This window comes from Callorhinchus milii, unplaced genomic scaffold (assembly GCF_018977255.1).
Source record: "Callorhinchus milii isolate IMCB2004 unplaced genomic scaffold, IMCB_Cmil_1.0 Scaffold4, whole genome shotgun sequence".
Taxonomy (NCBI): domain Eukaryota; kingdom Metazoa; phylum Chordata; class Chondrichthyes; order Chimaeriformes; family Callorhinchidae; genus Callorhinchus; species Callorhinchus milii.
The window spans coordinates 22232516-22252888 of NW_024704745.1; the positions used below are offsets into that span (position 1 = coordinate 22232516).

Here is a 20373-nt window from a genome sequence, read left to right on the forward strand (position 1 = left end):
TAGAGTCTTAACTTGCATTCACTTATTTTTCTGTTGTCACTGGTTATTATGCTAGTAATACCAAGGAAAATAAAATAATATTTAAATATAGAAAGGAATGCTTCTAAATTTTCAGTTTTGAACGATTTGGTTTTCCACATATGTTCAAATTTGAATTGTCTGATTCCAAGGATGTTTTAATTATGCAGCCTACTATTGCTATTGATTTTCCCAGTGTGCGTTGTATGCAGAGTAATATTGTATTATTAGCACTGGAGCTAACCTCTGTTGCCACACAGACTTTCAATTAATATTTAGATATGTTTCTGTTTGTTTAACTAAAATATAATTACGTACTGTTAAAAATAAACCCTTTCATTTTGATAAGTTGAGAATTTATGTATGCATATTACTAGGCAGATTTAATTGCGTGCACTAAGTGAGGCTTTTCAGACTAATAAAATAATTTTGTGGTATCAGATTTTCGTTGAATTGCAATGTGTAAGCTTAGGGAAAGGAAGGAATTGTTTACAAGCAATGGTTTATATTTGTAGAGAGCAGTATCTACCTTTGAGTGTGTTACCATGGTCCAAACAGCAAGATTGCATTACAAGCTTATGAAGACAATGTCTCAAATATTTGTTTTGGTCTGCTGGATGTCTTGACATGCACAGAAATCCAATTATTTTGCTAGACCAGTTAGCTGGACAAGAATGCTAGTTAGTGGGTATCCATCACTAGCATGTGTTTGGATCTTCTTCTTCCACTGTTAATGCAGAAAACAGGCAGCAGAACTACGAAGTGTCAGAAAAGATAAATAAAAGTGAATCGTAGAAATTACAGTGTAGTAAGAGACAATTTATCTCATCAAAGCTTAGAATGTGCGAGCTGATCCATCGAAGCTAACTACATTATTCTTAATGCCAACTCCTTGATCTTTTCAACTGTTTATCCAATGATGAGATTAAGAAATGCTTTTCAGCATTTTACAGGCATAGTCCATCTCTTCTTTGCATTCTAATAAGCTAAGCACAAATGATAATCAATGAACCCTGGCGTGGATGCTGGATCCATTCACAGCTTCAAGACTGAGGTGGATAGCTATTTTGTTAGATCAGGATATTAAGGAATATGGGGCAAGGTCGGGTAATTGGACTTGAGGGACAGATCAGCCGTGATCTTATAGAATGGCGGAACAGGCTCGAGGGATTGAGTGGCCTACTCCTGTTTCTAACTGTACAGGAACTACTGCTATGCAGCAAGTGATTGATAGGTTTTAACTGGGCAAGGAAGTTCTGCTATCTTTTGTAAATTGAGCTAATTCCTTGGAATGTCTTTTATTAGCTGCCAATAAATCAACGCATATTGGAAATGGGACAACTCAAACATTCATTTCTAAATTCAGGTGGTAGTAATAACATTTGGAAATATACAAAATACACACATTCTTGAGCATAGAAGAAGCACACATTCAAAGAACTATCGCACACCTCTTTCTGTCTTTATATCCTGCCTCAATTTCTACTTCTTTGAACATGTCAATGGCCACCTCCCCTCCTCTTCTCTCTTGTTCGGTGTCCAAACTTGTCCTTGTGAAGTGCTCCGAGATGTTGCCCTACGTAAATTCACACAGTAAGATGGACAGGTCATTGGGGAGCAGGAAGGGGGGAACCTCATCATGTGTTTCTATTTAAAGAGATAGCATGCCTAGGTGCCTTGCCTTGTTGGAAAGAAAAGTCCCTATTTGTAAGTAGGGATTATACTTTTGACGAATCGGTAAAACTACTCCTTGAAAGATAGTTATTAGTTCCATTCCTTACTAGAAGAGTGATCCACATACTTTTGATTCAGTAATCTGTAGGTCAAATGGGTTTCTCTTGAGTTTGTTCCCCTATATCTATTTCTATCTTTATATGTGATAAATTCTTCTAATGTCTAGCATCACTTAGGCTTGTAATTTTGTCAGGATACTAAAAATTGTGCACAATACTGCATATCAAACATGGGTAATTTATATAACTTGTTAGGATTTGCAGTCAACATGTGGCCCAAGGCTTGGTTAGCTTGGTTAACCTTTTTGATAACAACTATTTGCGTTCGTATAATGCCCTTCATGGATAGTGAGGTCTCGGGCACTTTACAAGGATGGGGTTGAATGCCAAGCAAGGCAGAGGAGGGAGGGAGAGGTTCACATTGGCACATTTGAAGAGCTAGGTTTTGAGACTGGACTTCAAAACAGAAAGAGACGGGGCAAGACCTCGTTTTTGATCAGCTAGGTGTCTTTGACACATGCAGGAAACCCATCACCATGCTTAAAAGTATCCAAACCAAATTGAGAGTTCCATGCATCACATTTACACATAGAAATTCCCATGTATTGGAAAGGAATGTACACTCACTCCTGAGGGAACCATCCAGCTTACCTAATTTTGAAGCGTATTAGGTGCAGGCTGGCAAGAGCCAAGGCTTAGGAACCCCAGAGTGTGCAGAAAACTTTCTTGTTAACTGGAAAATTTCAGTAAATGGTACTAATCCACCCGAAACCCTTTTCCTATTTCAGCTTTGATGAGGCTTCCCCTTCATGTGTAGACTTTAAAGTTTCCTTTTCCTTCCATCTCTCTGTAAAATCCACTGTCATTAGCCTTACATTTGTCAGCTAACCACATAAATTGATGGCAACACTTTTTAATCTTGCAAACTGTGGTCCTCCTGTATAATTATTAATAAATGCCAGGATATCCAAAATAACTCAACTAGACAATGACCCAAGGTAGATCGTTTCCCATTTGTCATCAGTTGCTTTCTGTTGAAAAGCTAATTTTCCACCCATCTAACTAATATTTGCTATCACTGTGATCTTGCTGCCTTCATGAGACGCTGTCCGGCGTGGAACGGTGCTGTATAAATCCAAGTTGTTGTTGTTTATGTCTATGTTCATCGATTGATTGATTAATTTAGAAGCAGGATGGATGATACAGCAAATTGCTGCAGTAAGAAAATTAATCAGAATTTTTTAAAACAACATACAACAACAACAAGATTACATTTCTATAGCACCTTTCACGTCGGGAGGACGTCCCAAGGCACTGGACAGAGTACAGCATTTCAGACCCGAGCTGGGGTTAGGGGGGAGAAGAGAGGGGAGGGGAAGGGGGGTGGCCAATGGCATGGTCAAAAGAGAAGGGTCTTGAGGCGGGACTTGAAGGAGGCTAAGGAGGGGCCGAGGTGGAGTGACTGGGGAATGGAATTCCAGAGGCTGGGGGCAGAGCGGCTGAAGGCTCTCTCGTCAATGGTGGGTCGGGGGACATGGAGCAGGCCAGAGCCGGCTGAGTGGAGGGAACGGACGGGTTAGTAGGGGGTTAGGAGGTTCAGAGGTAGGGTGGGTCGAGGCCATCAAGGGCTTTGTATGTGAGGACCAGGATCTTGAACTGGATATTCTGAAGGATAGGGAGCCAATGTTGTTGGGCGAGAGTGGGGGAGATGGGGTCATGGAGTTTGGTGCAGGAGAGGACACGGGCTGCAGAGTTCTGGATTATCTGCAGCCTGTGGAGGGAGGAGTTGGGAAGGCCAACAAGCAGGGCGTTTGCATAGTCGAACCTGGAGGTGATGAAGGCATGAACAAGAGTTTCAGTGGCCTGAGGGGTGAGGTAGTGGCGGAGTCGGGCGATGTTATGGAGGTGAGGGAAGGCAGAGCGGGTCATGGCTTGAATGTGGGGGAGAAATGACAATTGAGGGTCGAACAAGACACCTGGGTTCCTGACTGGCTTGGTGAGTTGTAGTGTGCAACCATGGAGGTTGATGTTGCCAGAGCCTGAGGTGCAGAGGCACTGGCGTGAGCCAATCGGGAGGGCCTCAGTCTTGTTCACATTCAACTGTAGGAAATTTGTCCTCATCCAGGACTTGATGTCCGACCGGCAGTCTGTCAGGACAGCAGTGGTCCTGGAGTTGAGGTGGAGGCAGAAAGATAGAGTTGGGTGTCATCCGTATACATATGGAAGTTGACCCCATGTCTGCGGATGATGTCACCAAGGGGGAGCATATAGATATTAAAGAGGAGAGGGCCAAGGACAGCGCCTGGGGGACACCAGGCGTGACAGTGCGGGGGCTGGAGGAGAAAAGATTAGAGGCAACAAAGTGGAGATGGTGAGAGAGATAGGAATCAAACCAGGCAAGGGCAGGTCCGCGAAGATTGAGTAAAGTGGGGAGGAGGTGTATGAGGATGGAGTGGTCGACAGTGTCGAAGGCGACAGAGAGGTCGAGGAGGACAAGGAGACAGAGGGAGCCCTGATCACAGATGTTCAGAATGTCATTAGTGACTTTGATCAGGGCTGTTTCTGTGCTGTGGGCAGTGCGGAAGCCGGATTGGAGTGGTTCAAAGAAATGTGCATCCTTTTCAGATATCATTATAAACTCAATAAAGCAAAGGAATAGAAGGGTCTTCCTTTTAAATCTTCTTGCGAACTGCTTATAGATGATGTGTTGTCATTTGTACATTGCACATAATGAGAGATTTCCACTTTCAGCCCTCAGATGAAGATACAGGCAGTCTGACAATCCAGATGGCAAATATCTCAGAGGAAGATCAGTTCCACAAGCAGGAGGACTATTTGAACATTAGATCAAAACAAGGTAAATTGTATCCAGTTTACCCACTTGGAGTAAGTAGGCATACTTCAGATTTTTTTTTAGGTTTGCCTGACCAGCTGTTTACCTGTGATATTTAAATCACATTCAGAAGATATACAATTATAATGTGACTGAAGAGGTCTTTAGGGCTGTTGTCATTTGGCACTGTGTGCACCGATGGGAAGGGCTCATTGAGGAGAAGCTTCAGGTCCTCCTGCACACCCGTCTCTAATCCAGGGACAGCACTCCAATAATACAGTGCTTCCCAGTATTGCCCTGGAGTGTCATGTTTTACTGTGAACACTACAGTCCTAAAGTGGGGCTTGAACCCACAACGTTCAAATCCAAGGCATGACTGCTGCCAGCTGAGCGAGGTTGACAACTTTAATTGTGTTCTAAAAAGCTAACGTAAATTCAAATCTGCAATCAAGTGCTGTATTATGTTAACATGTTACTAGATACTTCTGCTATGTTGAATGATCCATGTGCACATCATGAACACTAAAAAGGAGTCAAAAACCTATTCAGAAGGGGAGAGAATATGAGCGAAAATAAAAAGGTTTCACTATTTCGATTTCTGGAGGGCAGGGAGACAATATAGAGATACTGAACTAGGAAGAACTAAGCTTTGCTGAGTAATAAAATAGGTTTTGCCTGATTTTATATAATGTTTGGCACCGATTTATTTCCGACCATTTCCCCCAGTAATTGAGTCTAGTAATTGAAGTTCAGATTGTCATATTGGCAATACTTTAGTTTGACTATTTCATCTTTGAGTATTGCTGCATCGCCTTTTAATTTTGTTAGAATACTGCATTGTTTTTATCTTTTTTATTTTTATAATGTGTGATCATTGATTTTGTACAAATCTCATTTATTTTTAATGTTGCTTCAGTGGAGTTTGACCTGGAACCAAAACAACTAGAAAACGATGTGGAAGTGGAAGAGGACCGAGACACTGCTCTAAGTTCTGAATTTAGGACTTATATGAAGGCAAGTCTCTTGTCAAAGTATTTCTTGGAAGTATTTATGTATTAACATGCTCTTCTATTAAAAAAGCATTTGTTAATGCATGTTGTATCCTGAAACGGAAGGATTTAAACTCATCCTAATTCAGTACATTCCTCCCTTCTGCAAATACCAAAATATTGGTTCAGATCAATATTTTACACATGAAGCATTCTCGAACTCTTTAATAATCCTGTCCAAATCTGTTCTCCAATCATTACAATTAAATTCAATGTAGTCTCTGAATAGATGGTTCAGCTGGCCGTAACCCAAAGATAACTAAGATAGTAAGTTTGGTACAATTTGAACTGAGATATGTGCCTATGTTGTAAAGTTGTATATGTACTTGTGATGTGAAATCTATCATGTTATGTATCAACAGGGAAGAGTGATCGAGCCTGAGGAACCATTGAGAATCGAAGAAGACATAAGCTGGACAGTAGAACAAATGTTAGTAGATTTACTGTACTTCTACTTATTTATTAAAAGTGTATTAGTTTGTTTTGCCATTTTTCTCAACGGTCAGCCCTAGGTTATACGGATGTTTCTATTCAGATAAATTGCACGTTGTGCTTTAAATAGCGCACACTTGCCTGCATTTGTTGAACTTATTGATAGACTTCCTGTGTATATTGCATTCTTTCAGTCAAAAAAAGATCAGTTTGCTGAACTGTTACATTAAGTTTTCTGAAGACAACTGTGAATTGGATCTTTCTAGCATATGGTCTTTGTAAGGTGTATGTATGTGTAATTTATACAATGCATAGTGCAGTTTCATTATACTGTGTTTAGGATCCGTAATATGCCACTCAATAGTGATAATGGGTTTCACTGTGTGTGAGTGCAGCTGGCTAGCTTGCAGGAATCACGTTGGGTGGTTCCTGTAAAGAAGAAATGGCTGGCTTGTACAGCAGATCATAATATCTCTAGTTTTTGTTTTGTTGTATCATATAAGTACATACAGTGGTGCTGTGAATTAACTGCACATGGCTGGTCTGTGGTCCACAGCCTGCAGTTGTGGGTGGTTCCAGATGAGCACTGCCACTTGGTGATGCTCTAATGTGCGCAAAATTTTTGTCTGCTGCTTTTCTATATAGCACACCAAGCAATGAGAATAGGGTAATGCTAACCTACGTATTTTAATTATGATGCAACCAAGTGGTTACAATTGAGTACTGCAGCAATTTCTTTGAGGCAGCAGAATCGTTTTGTGAAAATGATTAAAGGTGAAGTTTTCAACACCAAAGAAAATTTATAAAAATAAAGAAAACAGCCATCCTAAAACAAATAAAGGAGTGAATAATATTTGCATCTGGATGTAGCTTCTTATTGCCTCAAAATTGATCAAAGCTTCAGAGTTTTCTATAAAATGTAGTGACTGTACTTTTAGCTGAGTGCAACAGTTAATCAGCACACTGCAATGTCCCATAAATGAATGACCAATTTTTTTGTCTCAGAGATATTTGGCCAGGACACTGGGAGAAACTCCCTTTTCTTTTCAAATAGAAAATATAGCTCATTGAAGGGACAAGAGAATTTTGCTTTCTTTGACACTATCTGGATGAGTAACATTGAAGTGACTATCAGCAAATCGCAATGCACTCTTACGGTACATGACTGGCTATTGTCCTAGCCAACAGACCTCTTGCTTAACTGGATATTCATCTCATAGTTGTTTGTGGGACCTTGCTAGCACAAATGTTTTCCTGTGGAAGAAGCCAGCCACTACACTTACTAGCAACTACTTGTGGAGCAATATGATATTTTCTTGTGACCCACAATAAAATGTAGATTTAAAAAACATAAATCCACCAGATATTTTCATCTAATAGATCAGGGTGGCCTACGTTTTGGTTGCTGAGGGTCAGATGACGGTTTTGAGAAACCTCCACGGGCCGCATAAGCAATATTTTTATGTTTCATTCCCAGAAATATAACATAACATTTACACAACGCCTTGTTCACGTTGGAAGGACGTCTCAAAGCACTCAACACTGGGCATCCGAGCTGGGAATGGGGGCTCCGGGAGGTGGGGTGGGAGGACAGGGGAAAAGATTCCAAAAAGCATGGTCAGAGAGTTGAATCTGAGTGTGCCTTGAAAGAGGGAGCGAATCGGAAGACGGAATGGAGCTCCAGAGAGTGGGGGGCAAAAGGGAAATGGCGGGGTAAGTGGGATGGCAGACATGAAACAAGGCAAAAGGAACGGCCAGGTGGGAGGATCATAACAACAACAAGATTACATTTGCATAGCGTCTTTCACGTTGGGAGGACGTCCCAAGGCGCTGAAAGAGGTAGGGTGGGGAAGGTCGTGAAGGCCATGGAGGATTTTCTCACTGGGGAAAGAGGGAGCTTGCTATGAGGAAACTGCTGCTCTCAATAGGCTGGGGCCTGCTCACAGCATGTGCTGCAGGTGAGCGATCACGTGCCTCCTCCTGAGCTGGAGGAGCAGGAAAGGCAGACTCTCACTAGAGGGAGGGCACGAAATCCAGCCTTTCGAGATTAGAGGAGCTGGTGGATCCCATTTCAAATGACTGGAAGCTTACTATCTGGCAAACAGGCAATCGTGTTGGGGGGTGGGGGAGGAGGAGTTGGTGGGAGGGCATAGCATCTGTCAGCCTTTAATCTCGCGAGATCGGGGGAAAGGAGTTGATTGCTCGGTGCAAAAGGCAGCTCACTATCTGGCAGCGGTAGGGGGCCCAGGAGTTGGAAGAACGTGGTTGGTAAGGAGACCCACTTGTCTTCCCCTCAGCTAGAATCGAACTTCCTGACACACTGCAGAAATGGCCGGTATTATTTCCACACCTTGCACATTGAGCTGCTGTAATTAGGACACTTCGTCGGGGAAGGGGATTTGTTCACTGAGCACTATTGTTTCTTGTTTTATTTTGTGGAGTCCTATAATGTATTGGTTAGAGCATTCTCCTTGCAAGCAAGAGGTTCGGTTTCTGGGCGGGGTGAAGCATTAGACAAGTTTCCTTAACTCCACAAGCTTCTGTTTACCTAAATTTAAGTAGGAAGCTGATTGGTTGTCAGCAATTGGCGGCCGAGTTTTGCTCACAAAACATACAGTCAAATTCACTTTACAGTATATTCTGTGACGTGCTTTGAGCCGTCTCAACGATGTTCAGTGTGATAAGGTGCTATATCAAATGCAAGTATTATTATTTTGTTCTTTAACTGATCCCTGTGTTGGATGGGGGAATCCTGCCTGAACTGCTTTGGGTCAGGTAATGAGGTTACGTTTAGAATTGCGTCCCCATTGTTCTTGTGAAAATAAAAATTTCATCAACATTACTGAATGTAACATCCCAACCACAATTATGACGGAGGTACTGCAGATTTTTATACTTGTAAATTTAAATAATAATCATTGTACCCTAAAATGTTGAGTCTTCAATTCAGCCTTGTTACAGATGAGTATTGGAATTCCTAAACACTGACCAATGCTTAAAGAAACAACTTTATTCTCTCTCAACTATGTATCAGTCTTTTTTGAATGTGCACATGGTTTCCACCCAGACATCTGACTGGCACACTGTCCCCAGAGTCATAAACCTCCTCTATCCCCTTTAAAGCCTTAATGTCTGCTGAAGTGAGAGGCCCAAAATTACGCAATACTACATTTGCAGCCTAATCCATTATGTCATAGTTGGTATCATGCTCGTGTATCCACATTGCACTCTTACCATCCAGTTTTTCAAATAAAGAGGTAAACTTAATTTTGCATGAGAAAGTTAACACGCTAACATAAATATTTTGTTATGGTTTTGTTGCAGGCAAAACACAGCACAGCATCTGGACACTCATCCAGAAGTGACTGAAAACCTGAGTTCACCAGACAGCCTATCACAGGAGCAGCAGAGGTAATAACTCTTGCATTTGATATAGTGCCTTATCACGTTAGTGAAACATTCAAAGCGTTTCACAGGATATACTGGTTAGAGGTTACTGGTTACACAGGTTAGAGCGAGTGCTCTAACCACTGAGCTACAGTGGAGTCCTGTAGCTCAGTGGTTAGAGCACTCGCTTTACAAGTGAGAGACCTGAGTTCAATTCCAGGCAGGGCGAAAACTTGGGCAAGTTTCCTTACTCCACACGCCTCCAAAAACCCCAAAAAATAAATAAATTGGTCACTTTCAATCTACGACTGTTTGTGGGACATTGCTGTGCGCAATTGGCTGCCGCATTCACCCACAAATATACAGTCAATTCACTTTACAGTGTGTTCTGTGAAGTGCTTTGGGACGTCCTCCTGACGTGAAAAGCGCTATATCAAATGGAAGGATTATTATTATTATTATTATACTGCAAAGGGCTATGTATTTGTACCCACTAATTGAGCTGCAGGTGTTGAAGATGCAGCTGAGAGTCTCCACACTTGGGAGAGGTATTGGCAGAGATAAGTTATTGTTGCATAAATGAAGGAAAACAGAATTAGTGAGAGGCTGAAGTGTAAGATGTCCATTTTAACCCTGCGGTAAAATAAAGACTGACACAAATCTGATATCAAAAAATAATGTTTATTAATTCAGATTAAGAATGGTTAATAGGTAGTTAAAAGAATACAACAGAATAATGCTTACGTATCCACTCACGGTTCACAATGATTAAGGTTGGCCGAACCAAATGTTGCGGACGTAATGTCCGATTTAATGTCCAATTTAATCCACCCAAAGGTATCCAGGTACTACTGTACTGTTGCCTGTTCAATCACCCAAAAGATATCCAGGTGCTGCTGTACTGTTGCTGACTGGAGAACGTTGATAAAGTTGTTGACAGTCATCTAAGTCTTAGTCTTCCTTCTTCAGAAGCTGGAACATGGTTTGCAACTCCAAGTTCCAACTCCCTGTCTCTTCTGATTCTCTTCCCGAACCGATCTCTCTCTATCCAGTTGGTAGATGGCCTTTCACCTACTTTATCTTTTGCAAGATAGTTGCTTTGTCTCTAATTTTTCCTCTGAGAAAATGGAGCCATAGCTCAAGCAGCCAGTGGCCTTGAGTCAGTCCTATTTTCCCATGGGAAAAGAACTGATAGACACCTTTAGGGAGATGTTCTACAGCCTGTGTGTTTCTCAGCCTTGAGAATCTCAGATAATATTTAACACATTAATTACAAAATCCTTACAGAATGTAAGGTTTGAAGGATAGTTTGGTTCATAAGACATTGAGGTTTTACACCTTCATTGCCTGAGTTGAGAAGGTGCTGATGAGAGTCAAGCAGGAGGGACTTAGCCTTGTTGATACTGATTTGTATTGAAGATCATTATATCAAGGCTACTGCTATCAATTTTTACACCAACATGTTTAATAACAATATTTAAAAATGACAAATTGAAAAAATGTTTTTCAAAACTTGATTTATATTAAGAGATGCGAGAGTTTTGATAAATTGTTCAAGTGAAATAATGTAGATGTATTTTCTATACATTTATTTCAAGTCTTTATTTTCTTGGCACTCAGGTTAAACGAGAATTATGAGGAGAGTAGTGGAGCTCATCAATATCCTTTGCGATCGGAAACATTGGTCTGTTTGGAAATGCAAGCATCTGCTATAAAGTAAATAATGAATTCTTCTTTTGATCATGTTTGTTTTAACAGGAAGAAATGGAAACAAAATGTATTTTTACAAAGTCAAACAAACACACAAAAATGAAAGAGAAAATTAGCCCAGAAACTGAGTTCTTGTCACCAGATTTCATATGTTAATTGTACTGGACTTCAATTGTGCATCACATTTCAAACTATTCTCTATTTCTTCACTTTCCTATTGTTCCTCCATCCTCATTAATCATTAATATATTAGTGATGATTGTACAGATGAGCCATCATTGCTTTTCAACATCGCAGAACTTAGAAATTTGTGTGATAATCTTTTTTCAACAAATTATTCACTCCTGCACCCCATCATATTACATTGCAAACGTTTGCATATCACTATGACAGTAGTTAATGTTGCTGTATAAGGTTTATAGAGGGTTTCCATATGTTGAGGAGCGTTGATACTAGAATGTGTATCTAACCTGACCACTATTCAACTCAATCCCACACTACCTAAAATTTAAAATTCATCAGCTTTTAATTTTTGACACTTATGCTATGAAAATTCTGGAACTGCATATGGTTTTATACTTCTGTTTTAGATTTTAAATATTTTATACTAAATCTTTCTCATGGATGTTTCTGTTTTCTTTTCCTCCCAAATCTTGGGTGTGTGCAAACCTATGAAGTTGACTATTTGAAATGCTAGCTTACTCTTAAGAACTGTAAATGTTTTTCAGTTTGTGTATTTTTGTGAATGGCTGTTTGGGAGCTGTAAAACAGCTGTGCTTCAGTGAAATGTGCTTCAAAGATGAATTTATTCCATAAGATTTCCCTGGGTTTGAGGACATGATATCAAATTCACAAGACCCCGTGATGAATTCAAAGGGGTATTTTGTTTGCTTTTAGATATTTAAAATATTGAAACCATTAGTTTAAATTAGATTACCTGGAACTGAATTGGGGTTCTATTTCTTTACCTGTGAATGAGAATGTCAATTTCCATTATTTTGAATGCTTATTTTTTCTGGATTTTTTGGTAAGTTCTATCTTCTGCTCTTTACAAAGCAGAGGATGTTCCAAAGCGCTTCATAGGATTTACTGCAAAGTGTGACAGTATGTTTTTGTGTACGAATGAGGCAGCCAATTTCTACACAGGAATTCCCACAAACAGCCATGAAGGGAATGAACAATTTTATTTGGGAAATTATTGGTCAGGACACTGGAGGAAACTATAGCATGTGAAGCTTTAACTAGCTTAATTGGGATGCAGATTTAATTCAGCACAGTTGTATTGATGGCATTGCTAAGTGCACTTCTTTGTTTATTCCAGTGGGAGGACACCTAAAGTCACTTCCACAGCAAAGTTCTCCAGTTACCAGGTGAGTTAGTTACCTAAATGTAGGATAATATATGTTTTTAAGTCAGTAAAATTGTTTAATTAAATACATGGTACTGGTTCTATTTGAGCAGATTGGTGAATTTTAAATGATTGTATACTAAAATGTCAGTGTGAGAATTTCAAAATCCATAGGTCTCAGTTATTCAATTTAACACAGAATATGACTGTGAAATGAGCAGTTAAAGTTGCATCTCACACAGGACAATGGCTGAGAAGATGAGAAGAATAATAGCACAAAACTGATCCAATTTTTTTTAAAAAAAACTTGATATTAATTAAAATGTCACCAAATCCAGTAAAAGTACTGAACCTGGGAATGTGCAGGACCAGAAGAGACTATTGTTGGCCATCTGGCTTTTACTCAAAAGACAATATTATATTAGTCTCTCTCATAAATTCTCATTTAAATTATTTTTAAAATAGCTACCTATTATATCTTGAATTTGTTGAAATAATTTACTGTTATAAAGATGCTTTACTGTAGTAGGCTCCTATCATGTTAGTGCAGCTCCATTGTTTCCAGTGATCTAGCCAATTTCCAATTCATCTCAAAAGCCCCTACCCCATGCCATTCTGTGCTTTTCAACAGTGCAACATTGCAAAAAGCTTGGTAAATTCTAAATGTATATCCTCTCCTTGTCCACGAGTTGTGTTTTTTCACAATCTGTAAGTGTTCAAACCCTGACCACTATTTTATTCTGCATATTTCTATCCTTATAAGGAATCTGATTGTCCCAGACTTGTACTGCATAATAAATTTAGTGGTTCTGTAAGTATGGTGTAATTATGATTTTACTTTTCATGCTAAACCAGCTGTGTCATTGTCATGTTTTCATTTTTAGGCTCTTCCTCCATTATGTGTAGATGAAGATTCTCCATCTGAGGTCATTCATTCTATTTTATCTGCTTCAGTAAACACATTCTAACTTCCATTTATCTATTTCACTGCATCACTAACCCTTGCTAACAGAAACTCTTGGCATTGTTGTGAAATAGTTGGAATAATGAAAATAGTTTTCCTTGAATAACCTCACTTATGGATTACAATGGGGATCTAATAGGTAATATTCACAAACAGCATTTCTTATGTTAATTTTAATTTTTAAATTCAAAGGGGTATTTTGTTGAATTTCTGGCTTGAAAATCCCAAGTCAATAGAGCAGTATTGAAACATGTTTGGAATTTATCAACTTAAACCACGATTTCCACTACAGATTTCACAGACCAGAGGTTACAATTGCGCCAACATTTTAAGTTTGTGAATATTGCAAATGAGACCCTTGTATGAAAATTGTTCTCTCTTTTAACTTTAGAAGCAGTTTAGGTTTACCTCAGGCTTATTTTTCAAAATATTTCAGGATTTCATTAGATTAATATACCTTTTCTTTGAGTATTTATACATCTATTTCGAAAATTTAAAGTTTTTTACATTTGATATGAAAGGTCTGATAGAGTAAATATGCTACCAAACCGATCATGAAAGTCTCACAATTTGTGAAAAGCTTGACAATCAATAGAAACTTTTGCAAATAATCTCAGTAGGGAACATGAGGCTCAATAGTGGGCAGGTTTCCCATACCTGCGTTTTTGGATACAAAATATTGCCTTACGAAAGTGTGCTACAACCCAATATTCTATGTGCCAACCAGTCATTTTTTAAAAACTATTTAAATGTGTTAGTTATTGAGTCCGTTTTTGCAGGATGAAAGAATATTAATACCACTGCATTAATAAATATTGGAAAATGAGTTTTTCTAAATCAGTAGAGCAAGTATTGGAATGTATCAGTGTATTATATTTTAATAGGTTTTGAATTCTGATATTTAATTGACCAAGTAACCCTTTGGTTTATTGTCTACGAGGAAAGGATAGCCTCAACATACTTGTTGAGGCTATCTTTGGTTTATTGTCTACGAGGAAAAGATAGCCTCAACATACTTGTTAATGTATGGTTGATAGTAAACTACTAAATGGGTGTATTTGGAGAATTTTTGTGCTCATCAAGGCCGACGTAGTAGATACCATTCCACTTTACGTATTAAGCATTCCAAGGATAGGGACAGCACAGCTAGATGCAGAGTAAAGCTCCCTTTATTCTGCTCAACAATGTACTATAACCTCTCAAAAGATCACCATCTATTCCATCAGTGCCAATTTTTCCATTTGCATTCACACCATTCCCAAGTGGTCTCTCCATGTGAGATTGCAAATTTGTGTTGTGAATTGGGGGAGGTTTGTGCTGTGGACCTGTCCCCACTTGGAACAGTGTTGTTACTGCCCAAGCACAACAGCCAGCAAAAGAGGAGGCTTTCATCCCATCATTTTGAGCTGGATTCAAACCAGAAGTGAAAAGGTAGTGTACTAACCCTGTATGCCACCCAATCCTTATTTAACAATAAATATACTTCAGAATTGAATTCTGCTTTAATAGTAAGAATCGCTGACAATTGCCTTTTAATCTAGACTGAAAGTTCAATTGGAGAGCTGGAATTTCAGAGGAAGCGGGAAGTGATGTTGGAGAAAACAAAACATGAGGCTCACCTGACATTTCAGCGGTTTGATTGGAATATGTCCAAACAGGTACTGAAGTGATTTGCTACTTCTGGGTGTTCAGATACGATATTGTCGTTTCTGATTGAAACTTCTTTTTCAGTGTAAAAGCTATATTTTGTTTAAATGGACATTTTGTTTCATTTTCATTTTTTTTCTAAAGAATCTAACCTTTACTGGGATGAAGTTCCATGGGTGCTGGTTGCTGTCTGGTATGCTACAACCCACAAGTTTAATTTCAATAATTGGAAATCAAAGAATTAATATTTGGAAGCAAAATGGAATATTACTTATGACCTAACAAATGATGACCAGTATAGCTTCAGAAATGATTGATCTTGTCTGATCAGCTTCACACAGTGATTGTCAACAGGATAATAATAATAATAATCCTTGCATTTGATATAGTGCTTTTCAGAAATAAATATGTATAATATATATATATATTTACAGTTTAGTTTCTTTTTTTTTGTAGTATCTCAGATACTCCCCTGGTTATTTATGCACAGAACAGAAATCAGACCTATAATCTTCACGTCTGTATGGCTTAATTCTAACCTGTATAATATATAATATAATAATAATATGATTATTATGTATATTATTATAATAATGATAATCCTTGCATTTGATATAGTGCTTTTCACGTATTCTAGACGTCTCAAAGCGCTTCACAGAATAGACTGTAAAAGTGAATTGTATATTTGTGAATAAAGTGAACTGTATATTTGTGGGCGAAATGCGGCAGCCAATTGCGCACAGCAGTATCCCACAAACAGTCATGAATTGAAATGAGCAATTGTTTTTTTGAGGGATTATTATATTTGACTGTGGAGAGCATCACAGTTGACCCTGATCCAATGCTTGTCCAACTCCCACACATGTACACTCCCAGCGGTGGGTCATTGGATAAGATCAGGATTGGGAATACTGATCACTCTGGGTGCTCAAGCCAGTTGTAGTTTCTCAGATACTCCCCTGGTTATTTATGCACAGAACAGAAATCAAACCTATAATCTTCACTTCTGTATGGCTTAATTCTAACCTGGACAATGTCCTTTATCTATAAGGCCATCAGGTGAGCTCTGCTTTTTGTTTTTTTGATATGAAATAAGTTGTTTTTTTATAGAATTAAGTGCTTTAAATATTTTCTTTATTTTGCATGCATTGAAATCTACCCAGACCGCTAATGAGAGCATGGAGAGAAATGATTCTCAGGGTGAGGTGAGTATCTCAAGGACTTACTTTCTGGAGTTTAATTCCCTGGTTAACTTATACTTCTGATATGTACCAGAACTATTCTGGCTACAGGACAAATTTTACTTCTGTGCATAATATCTAAATTGTATTCCCTGAATTAGTAATCCAACCAGAGGTAGGCATTGCTCCAGGAATCATTTAGCATTATTGAAGAGCACATTGGCTGATTGCAAACAAATGTCTGTGACTCACAACCTGATCAGAACTGCTTGAATAAAATAGGATGCATTCTTTCTAAGGCCAGATTGCTGGTGTGCTCTGAGACAAGACCCTATGTAAAGGGAGCTGTATAAATGCATGTTGTTTTCTTCAGGTATTTTAGTGCCTCAGCAAGTGTTTTATGCAGTTTTTAACACTTGTAACTTTTACATAACTTCTAATGAATACACTAAGTTAAATTACATTCAACTTTGGTAACGAGAACTTTGATTTCATCTTGGTTGAACAAGGATAAAATCATGTTAGACTTATCTCTAAGCTGCTTTGTCAGCTTCCGAAAGATAAGAAAGCTGGGTGTCTCTGCAAAGAAACAGCCTCTTAAAGGGGCAGGGTTTGGAATTGACAATAGAAGAAGTATCTATCTGGTCCATTTGTGCAAATTACTTAATGTTAAATCTGAACCAAGGAAATGATAGAGGACAATTTAGAGCCACCTTTGGAATCACTAAATAGATATTGACTCTTACATATACAAAAGGATAAAATGTCCCTAAGCCGTTTAACACCATTCTAGGAATTCTTCATCCTTTAGCCTTCATTGAGCTGGTGGTGGTGGTGTATTCAATATAAATCCACTACTTTATGTTCTTATATTCTGACAATTGTTGGGATATATTGAACTAATTTGCTTACAAGTGCTTTTCTTTTTTATATAATAATAATAATCCTTGCATTTGGTATAGCTCTTTTCACGTCTTCTGGACGTCTCAAAGCGCTTCACAGAATATACTGTAAAGTGAATTGACTATATTTGTGGGAGAAATGCGGCAGTCAATTGAGCACAGCAGTGTCCCACAAACAGTCGTGACCAATTTATTAATCTATAATGATGATCCTTCATTGTGAGACTGTTCTACTTCAACAAGAAGCAGGCTAGACATCAGGATTAACTGCTGACGTCAGAGTTTGTACCATAGAGTGGTTAAAGCTAAACACATCTTTTTTCTTAAGAGGTGAAGAGGAAATTTTTAAAATAATCAAATTTAACCGAAACACAAATGTTTAACAAAACTAGAGTAGTGAGGTCTGAGGCGAAAAAGGGAAGAAATTAGTGTCATTTTTGCCAAGAATTTAGTGAATTATTTTTCCTTTTCCAAGTGTTGGTTTGTTTAAATCCTTGTAGGATGAAGAGAAGACTCCTACAGTAACTCCCACTATGTCTCCTACAGCCCGCTCTCTCACAACTCCCTTTGGGCTAAAGCCACGATCTGGTAAGCAAATCTTTCAATGGCTACTAATCTTACTACTTGACTGCATCTTATGGTAAGCGTTTAAAAAAAAATAAAAAATGCCTTATTCCAATGTCATTCTCCAAAAAGAAATGTTTATTATGGTGAGAATTGTTACAAAATCTCTTAAGTCGGAAAGACTGAAGGTTTTAATTTTGGTAGAGGTAAAAAGACCACAAGCCCATTGAATGCATACACTGACAAAGGTGCAAGAAATCACTCTATGCAGCTATGTTAACTACTGTGCTGCACCATAAGAAATTGGACCCATTTGTTAAACGTTTGCGACTTCACCAAGGTATTTGAAGAACCTATTCAAGGTTGTACTTTTAGTGATTTTAATGTGATTTCTAGTGGTCACGAAGGCCACAATCTTGGCCATTACAATTATCAAAAAACATTTTAAATCTGACTGAACTGTTCAGTTCCATTGTCCATGTTGCCTGCTATTGATGTGAATAGAATTCAGAATTGCCTCCAGAATGGGTAGTGACGCTACAGGTGCAGGAGGTTGGGCTGTATGACTGCAGAGCTGCGAGATTACTAATTATTATTTGAAAAGAAACAAAGACAACAAATATCTTGTGTGGTCTATTTCTTGCATTTTCTATGAACCTTTTAAGAGAATGCAGTGTTGCTGATCTGCTGCAAGAGTATTCAGATTGAATGTTAAAATAAAATTACAAGCTGGTGCAATGTTAATGCTACTTGAATCTCACACATGTTGCATCTTAGATGTGAACACTGAGCAGAAATGTTGTTCCCCAGGTACGGAGAAAATATCAGCAGATGATTTCCAGGTATTATTTTGGGCGGGAGGGAGGGGGAGATTACCTCTAGGAACAGAATAGGCAGAGAGCTGTATAAATTGCCTGCTTCTGTACTGGGGTGTGTGTATGAGACAGAAGTACCCAAAGGGAAATCTTATCTAAAATGTAGGAGGGGAGAAATAGGAGTAAAATCCAAGTTGACAGGTTTTAGCTTTCACAGTTCTCTGTGGCACATGGGGGCAATTACTGCGAACAATATAAGTTTGTCAAATTTGTGTATTCTTTAGCACTGATTAGTTCCACAGGTTCTACAGAATCAATGGAATAATGCTCAACTGGTCAAAGTGGAATGTTTCTAGGTTTCTAAAACTGGAACCTGATGAAAAGCAAAATAAAAAGTATTTTACGAATCGTGCCTTTTGTACCTAAGGGATTAGCTCCTTCTAACTTTTCCAACCAATCACTTTCACGGCCTGAGAAGATGTAGTAGTTGCTTTTATAGAAATTAATTTGATCTATTTGAACTTGCATGTTGTAATTTTTTAAGAAATTAAAAGTAGAAACATTTACATACATTACTCTTGGACCAAAGTTTGCTGTCTGCATGCTTTTGTATTGACTGATGTGAAGACTGAATATCTGGCAACTTTTAAATTGTTTTTGTAATTTTGTGTCCCAGATTCTTAAAAACTGGGATACTGGGGTTCTTAGTTTTCCTAAGCATTGAGATTTGGCCCAAATTAAGAAAGCAATCGGCAAGCCGTTTGGGTCAAAGGGACAGTTCATTAAGTGATATTTTGGGTTTGATTAACGTTGACAGAAGCCTGACTGTTCAGCAGGGAGAGACACATAGAAGAGGGAAGGGAGAAAATGAAAAAGAACATGAAAATGGGAAGCTTAGTTTTTGACAGGCGTAAAATAATCTGAATTTTGTACAGGTCTTGGATGTTGAAAGAATAGTGGGAAAGGAAGTTCACCTCCCCTGAAAAAAACAAATACAGAAATTGGGTTTAAATCCACTCCAGATGTTATTCATCTTTGTTTTCTTCTGTGAAAGTGATAAATGATGCTGATCTGCATATCATTCAGTTCACATGATTGATGTTCGCTACTCATCCATAGATTGTATACATGTGTGCATTTGTGGCTGTTGTGTTGAGGTTATTCAGGAATAGTAGCGACTTCATTAGAAACAGACTAAGCAGAGAGATGTTTTTTGTATTTCCTTGTACAGGAATATGACATCATGTATTTGGCTACTTGACAGTCATTTTGCTTTATTTCTAAAGTAGTATGTCATTCTCTTAGCCTTTTTAGAGCAGTCAGGTTAGCTTGACTTTTCCCTGTGTCGCCATATCAATAAAGCCAAAGGCTGCAGTTGCATTAAACTTTGAAGATGAAAAATACAGTACTTAAATTGCTGTTGACATTATCCACTCAGATCTATCTTTAAGAATCTTAATATTTTAAACAGTGATTCACTGGATTGCTTAAACATCAAGGAACATACTGGCACAAAACTATATTCTTAGTGAATTCTCACTAATCTTATCTCGACTGGGAATTTAGTGCATGTTGAATGAGGCTGTCAGCTTTGATATGGCCCAGTGGTTTTCTTCCATTTAAGCCCTTAGCAAAGGTTTTACTCAAATGTTTTCCTTTGCTTATGATTAGCTGCTGTTTATATAGTGCATCAGGAAAATAAATTAGAATATCTAGAATTTTGTTCTATGCTATATAAGCAAACAGGAAAAAAAATCACAAATAACTAACTAAAGAAATTATGCAAACAA

General features: G+C 38.4%; 1 protein-coding gene across 2 annotated transcripts in view; it reads left to right on the top strand.

The window, feature by feature from the left end:
- lrch1 (leucine-rich repeats and calponin homology (CH) domain containing 1) overlaps positions 1-20373 on the top strand; it is an 81366-nt gene that overhangs the window by 50531 nt on the left and 10462 nt on the right. The window contains exons 8-17 of one of the 2 annotated variants that reach the window (XM_007891757.2): positions 4503-4608; positions 5501-5598; positions 5996-6063; positions 9390-9476; positions 11073-11168; positions 12484-12532; positions 13395-13436; positions 15016-15132; positions 16285-16326; positions 17705-17792. In XM_007891757.2, the coding sequence (XP_007889948.1) occupies positions 4503-4608; positions 5501-5598; positions 5996-6063; positions 9390-9476; positions 11073-11168; positions 12484-12532; positions 13395-13436; positions 15016-15132; positions 16285-16326; positions 17705-17792 (793 nt within the window). The remainder of the gene's footprint in view (positions 1-4502; positions 4609-5500; positions 5599-5995; positions 6064-9389; positions 9477-11072; positions 11169-12483; positions 12533-13394; positions 13437-15015; positions 15133-16284; positions 16327-17704; positions 17793-20373) is intronic. The other variant, XM_007891758.2, reaches the window with a different exon arrangement.